General features: G+C 44.6%; 1 protein-coding gene across 2 annotated transcripts in view; it reads left to right on the top strand.

The window, feature by feature from the left end:
• Positions 1–4,047: 4,047 nt before the first annotated feature.
• Positions 4,048–12,785, top strand: part of guf1 (GTP binding elongation factor GUF1) — a 33,180-nt gene continuing 24,442 nt past the window's right edge. For both annotated transcript variants that reach the window (XM_048540153.2, XM_048540163.2), the window contains exons 1-7: positions 4,048–4,229; positions 5,439–5,550; positions 8,184–8,332; positions 9,094–9,174; positions 9,454–9,531; positions 10,125–10,208; positions 10,835–10,899. In XM_048540153.2, coding sequence (XP_048396110.2) covers positions 4,068–4,229; positions 5,439–5,550; positions 8,184–8,332; positions 9,094–9,174; positions 9,454–9,531; positions 10,125–10,208; positions 10,835–10,899 — 731 coding nt within the window. In that variant the 5' untranslated portion in view covers positions 4,048–4,067. The remainder of the gene's footprint in view (positions 4,230–5,438; positions 5,551–8,183; positions 8,333–9,093; positions 9,175–9,453; positions 9,532–10,124; positions 10,209–10,834; positions 10,900–12,785) is intronic.

Here is a 12,785-nt window from a genome sequence, read left to right as displayed (position 1 = left end):
CTCACCTAAAGGCCTCAACTGGTGGCTGGGCAGGATGTCCAACTACAGAACCTCTCGACTGGATCTCAGGTCAGCAGGAATAGGAATGCCATGGCTTGCTTACTGTCTTCCCACTTCGTGATTAAATGCCAGTCTTGCCCACATTGCTGCAAGAAAGGACATAAAATTCTGCCCAGTGCCTGGAATCAAATCCAGAATCCATTGGAATAGAAGAATGAGGAGGTGACGTGAGAATGACAGCCTTTGACATCAAGGCCACATGTGGCATCAAGGAATCTGAGAAAAACTGGAACCAAGAGGAATCGGGGGCAAACTCCCTGCTGGTTGCAGTGATACCTGGCAGATGGGAAGATGGTGTGGTTGCTGGAGGTGAGTCATCTCAGCTCCAAGACATCTCTGCAGGTGTTGCATAGGGTTGAATCCTTGGGCCAACCTTTTTCAACTGCTTTATCAATGACGGTGGCTCAGTGGTTTGCACTGCTTCCTCACAGCACCAGGGACCCAGGTTCCATTCCACCCTCGGGCAACTGACTGTGTGGGGTTTGCACATTCTCCCCGTGTCTGCTTGGGTTTCATCTCACAGTCCAAGGATGTGACAGCTAGGTGGATTGGCTGTGCTAAATTGCCCGTAGTGTCCAGGGATGCATAGGTTAGGCGGATTAACCATGTGATACGTAGGATAGCGGTGTAAGTCTGGGTGGGATGCTTTTCAGAGAGTATGTGTGGGCTCGATGAGCCAAATGGCCTGCTGCTACACTGTAGGAATTCTATGACTTTCTCACCCTTTTAAGGTCAGAAGTGGAAATGTTCACTAATGATTGCACAATGTTCAGCACCATTCGTGACCCCTCAGATACTGAAGCAGTCCATTTTCAAATGCAACAAGATCTGGGCAAAATTCTAGCTTGGACTGACAATTGGCAAGTGACATTCACACCATACAAATGCCAGGCTATGACCATCACCAATAAGAGACAACCTAACCACTGCCCCTCCACATTCAATGGCATTACCTTCATTGAATACCAATATCATTGACATAAACTCCATTGGAGTTGTCACATAAACACAGTGGTTATGAAAGCAGACTAGAAACTAGGGATACTAGGGAAAGCTAGAAAAGTAACTTACCTCCTGACACCTCAAAGCCTATCCACCATCCACAAGGCACAAGTCAGGAGTGTGATGGAATACTCCCACTTGCCTGGATGAGTGCAGCTCCAACAGCACATTAAAGCTTGACACCACCCAGGACAAAGCAGCCCACTTGATTGGCACCATATCCACAAGCGTCCACTCCCTCCACCATCAACGCTCAGTAGCAGCAGTGTGTACTTTCTACAAGATGCACTGCAGAAATTCACCAAAGATCCTTTGAGAGCTCCTTCCAAACCCACGACCACTTCCATCTAGAAGAACAATGGCAGCAAATACATGGGAACATCACCACCTGCATATTTCCCCCCTCACCATCCTGACTTGGAAATAAATTGTCATTCTTTTAGCATCCTGGGGTCAACATCCCGGAACTGACTCTTTAATGGAATTGAGGGCCCACCTGCAGCATATGGCCTGCAGCTGTCCAGGAAGCCATCTTCACTACAACTTCTCAAAGGCAGCTAGGGACATATAATAAATACGGGCCAGCCAGTGAGACATCCTTGTCCCACAAATAGATAAAACAAATAAAAGCTTCAATTTTAAAGTGGGTGAACGTATTTCAGTATTTGTTTCCTATTTTTAAAATGAATACATGTGCATAGATAACAAGGTGTAGAGCTGGATGAACGCAGCAGGCCAAGCAGCATCAGAGGAGCAGGAAAGTTGACGTTTTGGTTCTGGATGACTTTTTTTTCCCCCTGAAGGGTCCAGAACCGAAACGTCAGCTTTCCTGCTTTTCTCATGCTGCTTGGCCTGCTGTGTTTATCCAGATCTACACCTTGTTAACAAAGTGTGAAGCTGAATGAACACAGCAGGCCAAGCAGCATCTCAGGAGCACAAAAGCTGACGTTTCGGGCCTAGACCCTTCATCAGAGAGGGGGATGGGGAGAGGGAACTGGAATAAATAGGGAGAGAGGGGGAGATGGACCGAAGATGGAGAGAAGATAGGTGGAGAGAGTATAGGTGGGGAGGTAGGGAGGGGATAGGTCAGTCCAGGGAAGACGGACAGGTCAAGGAGGCGGGATGAGGTTAGTAGGTAGGAAATGGAGGTGCGGCTTGAGATGGGAGGAGGGGATAGGTGAGAGGAAGAACAGATTAGGGAGGCAGAGACAGGCTGGGCTGGTTGTGTGATGCAGTGGGGGAGGGGATAAACTGGGCTGGTTTTGGGATGTGGTGAGCAAAGGGGAGATTTTGAAGCTGGTGAAGTCCACATTGATACCATTGGGCTGCAGGGTTCCCAAGCGGAATATGAGTTGCTGTTCCTGCAACCTTCGAGTGGCATCACTGTGGCACTGCAGGAGGCCCATGATGGACATGTCGTCTAAAGAATGGGAGGGGCAGTGGAAATGGTTTGCGACTGGGAGGTGCAGTTGTTTATTGCGAACTGAGCGGAGGTGTTCTGCAAAGCGGTCCCCAAGCCTCTGCTTGGTTTCCCCAATGTAGAGGAAGCCACACCGGGTACAATGGATACAGTATTCCACATTGGCAGATGTGCAGGTGAACCTCTGCTTAATATGGAAAGTCATCTTGGGACCTGGGATAGGGGTGAGGGAGGAGGTGTGGGGGCAAGTGTAGCACTTCCTGCAGTGGCAGGGGAAGGTGTCGGGTGTGGTTGGGTTGGAGAGGAGTGTGGGGCGGACAAGGGAGTCATGGAGAGAGTGGTCTCTCCGAAAAGCAGACCAGGGTGGGGATGGAAAAACGCCTTGGGTGGTGGGGTCGGATTGTAGATGGCGGAAGTGTTGGAGGATGATGCGTTGTATCCGGAGGTTGGTAGGTTGGTGTGTGAGGACGAGAGGGATCCTCTTGGGGCGGTTGTGGTGGGGGCGGGGTGTGAGGGATGTGTTGCGGGAAATACGGTCAAGGGCATTCTCGACCACCGCGGTGGGAAAGTTGTGGTCCTTGAAGAACTTGGACATCTGGGATGTGCAGGAGTGGAATGCCTCATCCTGGGAGCAGATGCGGCGGAGGCGGAGGAATTGGGAATAGCCACCTATACTCTCCTCTCCACCTATCTTCTTTTCTCTCCATCTTCGGTCCGCCTCCCCCTCCCCCTATTTATTCCAGTTCCCTCACCCCAACCCCCTCTCTGATGAAGGGCCTCGGCCCGAAACGTCAGCTTTTGTGCTCCTGAGATGCTGCTGGGCCTGCTGTGTTCATCCAGCTCCACACTTTGTTATCTTGGATTCTCCAGCATCTGCAGTTCCCATTATCTCTCACACTTTGTTATCACGGATACAGTGGATCTCTGATTCTCCAGCATCTGCAGTTCCTACTATCTCTGCATGTGCACAGATGTTTTTGTTTCATTTTGCGATGTACCTCATTCATTGCTGATCAGGAGCGCAAATTGTACATCTTCAGCCCTGCAGGTTAAAAGGTTGCAGAGCCCCTCGACCGTGTGCGCATATACTCACTGCTGCTACCTGGTAAACAGAGAAAAATAGACAAAGGAAAGCGGATGCTTTGGAAACCAGAGACAGAAACTGCTATTAAAACTCTCAAGTCTCGCAGCATCTGTGGAGAGAAGTGAGGTAGGGATTTCGATCCAATGACCCTTCTTCACTGAGCTTGTTGCTGCTGCCACCTGGTGGCGGCGTGCGTGAACGACCGCGCATGCCCAGTAGTGGTCCCAGGAGCCGCCGCAACGACGCTTCTTTCGACCGCCATGTTGCTGCCGCCTGGCGGCCGTGTGCCTGACGAGCTGCGCGTGCTCAGTAATCCCGCAGTGTCGGGCCGTGGATCACGTGGACTCAGGCGCCGTGGCCCCGCCCCCGCCGCCATATTGCTGCCGCCTCTTGGCGGTGTGTTTGAGAAGGCTCGCGCGTGCTCAGTAATCCCGCAGCGAAAGCGCCGTAGATCACGCGGTTTAATGAGCCGTGGCTCCGCCCCCTCCGTCGGCGGGCGCCATGTTGGTCGGCCCCGGCCGCTTGTGGCCGCTGTGTGTGTGTCGCCTGTTGAGGGTCCAGTGCAGGCGGCTGCGATGGGAGCAGCAGCAACGCCACCACCACAGCGGGCCGAAAGAGCCTTCATCGGGTCGGAGAAGAGAAGAAGGAGCATCTGGGAGAGAGGTCTGTTGGCGGCGGGAGAAAGTGACGGAGCCGCCGGGCCTGGTCAGGCCAGTGGTCGGGGGAGGGGCATGTGCAGCCGCTCAGTCAGCAACCGGCTTCAAAAACGAAACAAGCAAAACACAGCCAGCTACGTCCCCCTGTTCCCGTCCTATACCTCCCTCCGTGTTTTAAAATTGTTGGTTGTATTGAGGGCTTCACCCTGTCACCCATTGAACCCCCCCCCCCCCCCCCCAACACACACAGAGCCCCTGTACAGCAAGCTAACAAACCGCAGTCTCAGTCTCGGAGACCTTCACCTGGCTGTTTGTCTTCCTGCAAACGTTGGATTTCATGGTCAAACAAAAAAAATGTTGCTTCCAGCCGCCGATTCTGTGACATTTCGGTATTATATTGCTGATTACGTACCCGCACCTCCTTTTTTTTAAACATTAAATTGTTATTTTTTTTTAAAAAGGTCTTCCCACCCACACCCTACTTCTAATGTCAACACCGCGGCCGAGTTAATCATTCCACTTCTCCATCAGGTGATGCAACGAACAGTCTGTTTATCCAAGAGATAATGGGAACTGCAGATGCTGGAGATTCCAAGATAATAAAATGTGAGGCTGGATGAACACAGCAGGCCAAGCAGCATCTCAGGAGCACAAAAGCTGACGTTTCGGGAAGGGTCTAGGCCCGAAACGTCAGCTTTTGTGCTCCTGAGATGCTGCTTGGCCTGCTGTGTTCATCCAGCCTCACATTTTATTAGTCTGTTTATCCAGCTGACCAGCAAATTGGTGGTATTGCACCGATAAAATTAAATTATAACGTAAAATTAATTGACCTTATTAATTGAAAATGGGCAGTAAGTGCACCAGTGAAGAAAAATAATGCTTTTAATGAGTTGTTTCAGAACTTCTAGATCTCCATCTTGCCTGTTTTCTCCCTTTTCAACCTGAAGAGCCATTTTATGTCCAGAATTTTCATTTTTTCATGTAATTTCATAAGCCTTATAACAAAATTTCAAAAGATCCATCACGGTAATGTCTTGTTTTTTTTCTGGTAGCAGTAACATCTTTAAATTTGGATTTTTTTTCTATGTAAAGCCAGGTGCCAACTAACTCATAGGAGAGATTGGCTAATTCTTTTTAGACTTTTTTTCTGCCTTTCTCTTTTTATTTATATATAATATATATATAATATATAAAACCAATTATTATTCTTTTGCAGGACATCTATGATCCGACCAAATTCCCTGTAGAAAATATTAGAAATTTCAGCATCATAGCACATGTAGACCATGGGAAAAGTACACTAGCAGACAGACTACTGGAAATAACAGGTATGGGTACATTGTATTTTGCATAACAATGCTAGATGTTGTGTGTAAGCAAGAGACACGGTGGTGGTGTACTGATGCGGGTGGAGAACTAGTTGGCAAACAGGAAACAAAAAAGGAATCAATGGTTCTTAATCCCAGTGGCAGATAGTGATCAATGGGGTACTACAAGAGTCAGTAAACCCCAGCTACTCACTGTACATGTTAATGAGTTAAAGAGGCAACTAAATGGGGTCTAGGCCTGAAACATCAGCCTTTGTTCCTCTGATGCTGCTTGGCCTGCTGTGCTTATCTAACTCTACACCTTGTTATCTCAGATTCTCCAGCATTTGCAGTTCCTACTGTCTCTAAACATAATATCTCCCAAGTTTGCAGATGGCACAAAGCTGGGTGGGAGGGTGAACTGTGAGCAGGACATAAGGATGTTTCACTGCGATTTGAACAAGTTGAGTAAATGGGCAAATGCATGGCATGGTATAACTGTGAGGTTATCCACTTTGGTTGCAAAATCCGGAAAGCTGAATATTATTTGAATGGAAATACATTTGAAAGAGGGGAGTGCAGCATGAATTGGATCTCGTTGTACTCCTGTCGCCGAAAGTCAGCATACAGGTGCAGAAGGCAATGAAAAAGGCAAGTGGTATGTTGGTCTTCATAGTGAAAGGATTTGAGTACAGGAGGAGGGGTTTCTTACTGCAGTTATGCAGGAATTTGGTGAGACTACGTGCTGGATTAGTCTCCTTATCTGAGGAAGGAGGTTCTGGCAATAGTGGGATTGCAATGAGGGTTTACCAGACTGATTCCTGATATGGTGAAACTAACATTTGAAGAGAGAATGGACTATATTCAGTGGAGTTTAGAGGACTGAGGGGGGTATCTTATGGAAGCTTATATAATTCCAACAGGATTAGACAGGGTCAACGCAAGAAGGATGTTCCTGATGACTGAGTAGTAGAATCAGGGGTCACAGTTAAGAATATGGGGTGGACTATTTAGGACTGAGATAAGGAGAAATTTCTTCACTCAGAGAGTGGTGATCTCATGAAATTCTTTGCAGAAAATGATTGTGGCAAAAGCAATGAATGTTTTCAGGGAGTTAGATATAATTCCTGTGGCTAAAGTGACCAAAGGATATTGGGTGAAAATGGGGCCTACCATATATACATGAGTAACAGTCGATCTCACGTCAAAGTCGACCTCCTATTTTTGGCCAAAAACTCTGGAATGTTCCATATATCTTGTGTAAAAGTTGACCCTACTTCTTAACAGGTAATTCAGATTTTAAAGCAAGTGTTGGATGATGTTCATCCTCATCTGTCAAAGAACCTTCCCAAAGTGTACCTTTACTCCAGTGTTCGGGATGAAAATTGGATTCAGCATTTTAATTTCGCAGACAGTAAGATGTAAGTGACCGGTAGGTGGAGATAAAGTGCAGCCACAGAGATTCCCAGGATTTGTAGGAATTTGTTTTGGACTCCAGGATACTGTAGTATTTTAACAGCAGATTTTTTTTCATTGGGTTTCATTTCTTTGTCAGAATTTCAGAAGAATGAACCTGGTAATGTGAGAGCTTGGATCCACTGACTTACTGTTTCACTGAGTGTGACAGAGAGCTTTTGGACACAGGAGCAAATGGAAAAGATTCAGGATTACTTTGTGAAAGAATAATCAGGTTTTAATTTACAGGGAGAATAATTCTGTAATTCATTGTGGGTTTTTCTTTCTTTATTTGTTTAGCGATCAGTTGGGCTTCTGCTAATGATTTTAAATTGTAGCTTGAATTTCACCCCCACAAAAGTAGTATTCATGTAATAGTTGACCCCTAAAAATTTAACCTTTTTAAAATAAAGTCTCCAAAATTTGACTTTTGCATGAGTATATTCAGTAAATTGGATTATCAGCCATGATCGTATTAAACGGCACAGCAACCTTGAAGCACTAAATAGCCTACTACTGCTCCTATGTTCGAATTCTCTATTTTTACAATTTAAATTTTGGAATCTGTTTTGTAAATGCTTTTGAAAGGAATTCAACTTTGATATGAATTATGCATTTTACACTGTTTTACTTCAGTTTTTTAAATGAGTTTTCTGTTAAATTAACTTATTCAGAAATGTAATTGCACAACTTTGGAGCAGGTGGCACTTGAATCCGAGCTTCTCGGTCCAAGGGTAAGGACACTACCACTGTGCCACAAGATGGCCGTTATTATCTTACTTCACTGTGTTGTTTCCTGATATGTAGCAACAAGTTACAGTTATATCTTGTAGGTGAAGAACAGTGATTCTGCAAATTCAGTGCAGAAAGTAACTATCCTTATGTTGACGCGTATATAATAATTGGGTAAGTTTAAAATTAGAGCAGCAAACATTAGAAGGAAACAAACACCTTGCTTGGTCAAATAAAAGCATTTCAAAGAAGTCTCAAAGCATCAATTCTTGTTTCTCTGTCCACAGGTACTGTCAGACCTGCTGAGTTTCTGTATTTTTTTATTTCAGATCAAATTGATAATAATTAACATTACTAGGCAGGCTGGTTATGTTGTTTAAATGTTAGCACTGTAATGTTCGTTAAAATGTGTAGAGCATTTCACGTACGTTTGAAGATCTTAAAAATTTTAAGTAATGCATTTTCAGGGGCAATTGTCAAGACTGATCGCAACAAGCAAGTACTGGATAAATTGCAAGTGGAACGTGAACGAGGTATCACTGTGAAGGCACAGACAGCAAGTCTATTTTATCACCATGAAGGAAAGACCTATCTCTTAAACCTCATTGATACACCAGTAAGTACAGAATAGTTCCCTTTCATCTTATCAATTTTGTGTTTCGAGGTTAACCAGCTCATTAATTAACCTCAAGCTAGTCTGTTTGGAGCAATCTTTGCAGTCATGATGGCCATTTTTCCAGAAATTCCTACTTTTGCTGTCCTGTCAACACATGGTACCAGGAACTTGCAACTGAAAGTAACTTCAAGCCAACAATACTCCACAACTAAATTCGAGTTTAGAATAAAGTACTTAGAATCATAGAATCGCTGCAGTGCGGAGTGAGGCCATCCGACCCATCTATACTGATCTTCCAAAGAGCATCTCACCCTATCCGTTTCATCTTGCATTTCCCACGGCTAATCCACCTTGTCCTTAGACACTACGGGGCAATTCAGTAAGGCCAATCCACCTAAACTGCATGTCGTTGGACTGTGGTGAAAAAAACTGAAGCACCCAACAGAAACCCACACAGACACTGGGACAATGTATAAACTCCACACAGTCACCCAGGACTGGAATCGAACCCAAGTCCTTGATGCTGTCAGTCAGCAGTGCTTGCCATTGTGTCACCCTAATTGAGTTGCCTTGGATGGCTCCTTGTATTTTGTCACTTATGTGTCATATCATATTAAATATACATAACACTGTTAAATACTTGGTAGTGCTTACTGAAAGTAGAAGTGTATTTGATTTTGGTGATAGTTCCTAAATTATTACATTTCTTGCATACTATGTCTTTATACATACAGAAACATTTCAACTCTGTTTCTATCCAGGGTCATGTGGATTTTAGCTATGAAGTTTCTCGATCATTGTCTGCTTGTCAGGGTGTACTGCTGATAGTGGATGCCAATGAGGTAAGTTGGTCAAGTCGCACTTCAGCACCTTGTCTGGGTTTTGTCGAGTGTTATCATATTCACGTTAGAAATCTTTTGCACCAGCATTTTAGACCTAAGTGAAATATTTGATTAGCTTTCTTTTTAAGTACTGATTAGAAAGTGATACATGGATGAGTATTTAGAACCATTGATTTTGTGAAATTACTACTTGTTTGGTCCATATGTGGACTGTCAGTTGTTTTATGATGATGATGGAGTGCATAGTTCACTAAAGTTTCTGGGATTTCTTTTCCTCAGGGAATTCAAGCACAAACTGTGGCAAACTTCTTCCTCGCATTTGAATCGCAGCTAAAGATAATCCCAGTGATAAACAAGGTGACTAACACAGTGGTTTATATATTTCTGGCTGTGTTTCTATATCTTATGTTTAAGTTAAATGAACTTTGATACTTTTAAGAGGGAGCATTTCAGTAGTTTGAGAAATGCAATGGAACAATAGTTTTTATGTCAGTCTCAGTTCAAACAAAGTAACAAATGAACAACTTATTTATGTAGTATGTTTAAGATAATAACACATCCTCGGACACTTCACAGGAACTATGTAAAACAAAACACCAAGTTACATGAGTGACACTAGGACAGATATCAAAATCTTAGTCAAGGATAGGTTTGAAATAGTGTCTTAAAAGTGAAACTGAAAGTCAGGAGGCAGAGAGATGTGCTGGAGGGTACAGTTTAGATCCCCGTCCAGTACCGGAGCAGTTAAAAATGGTATTTCTCAAATAGTAGAATTAGATGAGCCCAAATGAATTGGAGGATTACAGGCTCGTGGATACAGTAGGGAGAGACAAATTTATGGAGGAATTCAAAAACGCAGTTGAGCATTTTAAAGCCAAAACTGTGACAGGCAGTTGTGTACAGATCATTCCGTTTGACAAAATACTTTTCAATCTATTCATTTTCTGTAGATTGATCTCAAGCATGCTGAACCTGACAGAGTTGCAAATCAGATTGAAAAGGTCTTTGATATTCCTAAAGAGGAATGCATTCTGGTATGAAACTTATTCTCTTGTCAAGTTGACCAGTGACTCTTTCCTGTGATTTACTGTAGATAATACCTACAGTGCTAGTTGCAGTGGTTAATTGTCAGTTTTTAATGACTGCTGTAAATTAGGTATTTGTACGATTAATACAATGTTTTGCATAGTGTTCTGAAACTCCTTTCTAATAACACTATAATTTAACACTTCTGTGACATGTAGACAATGCCAGTGAAGAGTTTAACATAAAGTATTGGAAAATCAGATTAGCTAGCTTGAAGAACTCTGCCTTGATCCAGTTTGTAAGAAAAGTATTAAACAAAACTAAGGTTATTTTACATAGAGATAACAAGGTGTAGAGCTGGATGAACACAGCAGGCCAAGCAGCATCAGAGGAGCAGGAAGGCTGACGTTTCGGACCTAGACCCTTCTTCACCTTCTCGGCCTTCTGTGTTCATCTAGGTCTACACCTTGTTATCTCAGATCTCCAGCATCTGCAGTTCCTAATGCCTCTAAGGTTATTGTACACCTAGTTACAGTTAAATATATTTAGAGCATAGGTGATTGTGATGTATCGTGGAGCATATACCTTTGAATTTACACTAAATGATTCTTTTTAACCTGTACTTTTACTATAGATTTCAGCCAAACTTGGGACAAATGTAGATAAAGTTTTGGAAAAGGTGGTTAAAAAAATTCCTCCGTAAGTATCATTGATGTGCATCATTAGGTTTCTGAGAACTTCTCTGTTACTCATGGTTTCAGGTGAAAACGCGATCCAGCAGAATTGTTTCCAAAATGGCTCCTTATGAGTGTTACCAACAAATTCAAAGTTGATTTTGCTTCTGTGATTGCTACCAAAAAATGCAAATCACAAACTTTGGTCATTGAACACCCATTCAGCTAAGTAAAATTATGATCTCACCACCTTTCCTTCATATTCAGTAGCACAGTTACTATTAAAGCCCCAACAATCAATAAATTCAGGGGTGACCATTGACTAGACAGTTAACAGGGATAGCCAAATAAGTACAGTTGCTACGAGAGCAGGTCAGAGACTGGCAGTTGTGTAGTAATTGACTCGCCTTCTGAGTCCCCGAAGTCTTTTACCATCTGCAGAGCACAAGTAAGAGTGTGACTTCAACAACATCCAAGAAGTTCAATATCATCTAATTGAAAGCAACCTGCTTGATTAGCAATCCATCTACCACACCAGTTAGCAATGTTAACATAATGAAACATCCCAAGGTTCTACAGAGAAACATAATAAAATTATGACACTGTTGTATAAGGCGGTACCGGTGCAGATGTCCATAAATTTGGTTAAATAGTGTTTTACAGGGGGATGGTGAATCAAAACAAAGCATATTTTAACCAGGAACATTTAGAGCTCACTGACCACAGGGATAACAAGCGAATCAGGACTTATTATCCTCCGACACTTCCGCCATTTACAATCCGACCCCACCACCCAAGACATTTTTCCATCCCCACCCCTGTCTGCTTTCCGGAGAGACCACTCTCTCCGTGACTCCCTTGTTCGCTCCACACTGCCCTCCAACCCCACCACACCCGGCACCTTCCCCTGCAACCGCAGGAAATGCTACACTTGTCCCCACACCTCCTCCCTCACCCCCATCCCAGGCCCCAAGATGACATTCCACATTAAGCAGAGGTTCACCTGCACATCTGCCAATGTGGTATACTGCATCCACTGTACCCGGTGCGGCTTTCTCTACATTGGGGAAACCAAGCGGAGGCTTGGGGACCGCTTTGCAGAACACCTCCGCTCAGTTCGCAACAAACAACTGCACCTCCCAGTCGCAAACCATTTCCACTCCCCCTCCCATTCTCTTGATGACATGTCCATCATGGGCCTCCTGCACTGCCACAATGATGCCACCCGAAGGTTGCAGGAACAGCAACTCATATTCCGCGTGGGAACCCTGCAGCCATATGGTATCAATGTGGACTTCACCAGTTTCAAAATCTCCCCTTCCCCCACTGCATCCCTAAACCAGCCCAGTTCATCCCCTCCCCCCACTGCACCACACAACCAGCCCAGCTCTTCCCCCCCACCCACTGCATCCCAAAACCAGTCCAACCTGTCTCTGCCTCCCTAACCGGTTCTTCCTCTCACCCATCCCTTCCTCCCACCCCAAGCCGCACCCCCAGCTACCTACTAACCTCATCCCACCTCCTTGACCTGTCCGTCTTCCCTGGACTGACCTATCCCCTCCCTACCTCCCCACCTACACCCTCTCCACCTATCTTCTTTACTCTCCATCTTCGGTCCGCCTCCCCCTCTCTCCCTATTTATTCCAGTTCCCTCCCCCCATCCCCCTCTCTGATGAAGGGTCTAGGCCCGAAACGTCAGCTTTTGTGCTCCTGAGATGCTGCTTGGCCTGCTGTGTTCATCCAGCCTCACATTTTATTATCTTGGAATCAGGACTTGGTATCAGGTTAGGACTGGTCGTATCATTTTGGATGATCTCAATTTTAAGGAGAGCAGAATGTGGAAATTTGGCCACATGTTCATGTGTGCACTTATGGAGGTAACATGCATGAGGGTTGCAACAGCAGATATAT

Source organism: Stegostoma tigrinum, chromosome 1 (assembly GCF_030684315.1).
Source record: "Stegostoma tigrinum isolate sSteTig4 chromosome 1, sSteTig4.hap1, whole genome shotgun sequence".
In the NCBI taxonomy this organism is placed as follows: domain Eukaryota; kingdom Metazoa; phylum Chordata; class Chondrichthyes; order Orectolobiformes; family Stegostomatidae; genus Stegostoma; species Stegostoma tigrinum.
This window is presented reverse-complemented; position numbering and strand designations above follow the sequence as displayed.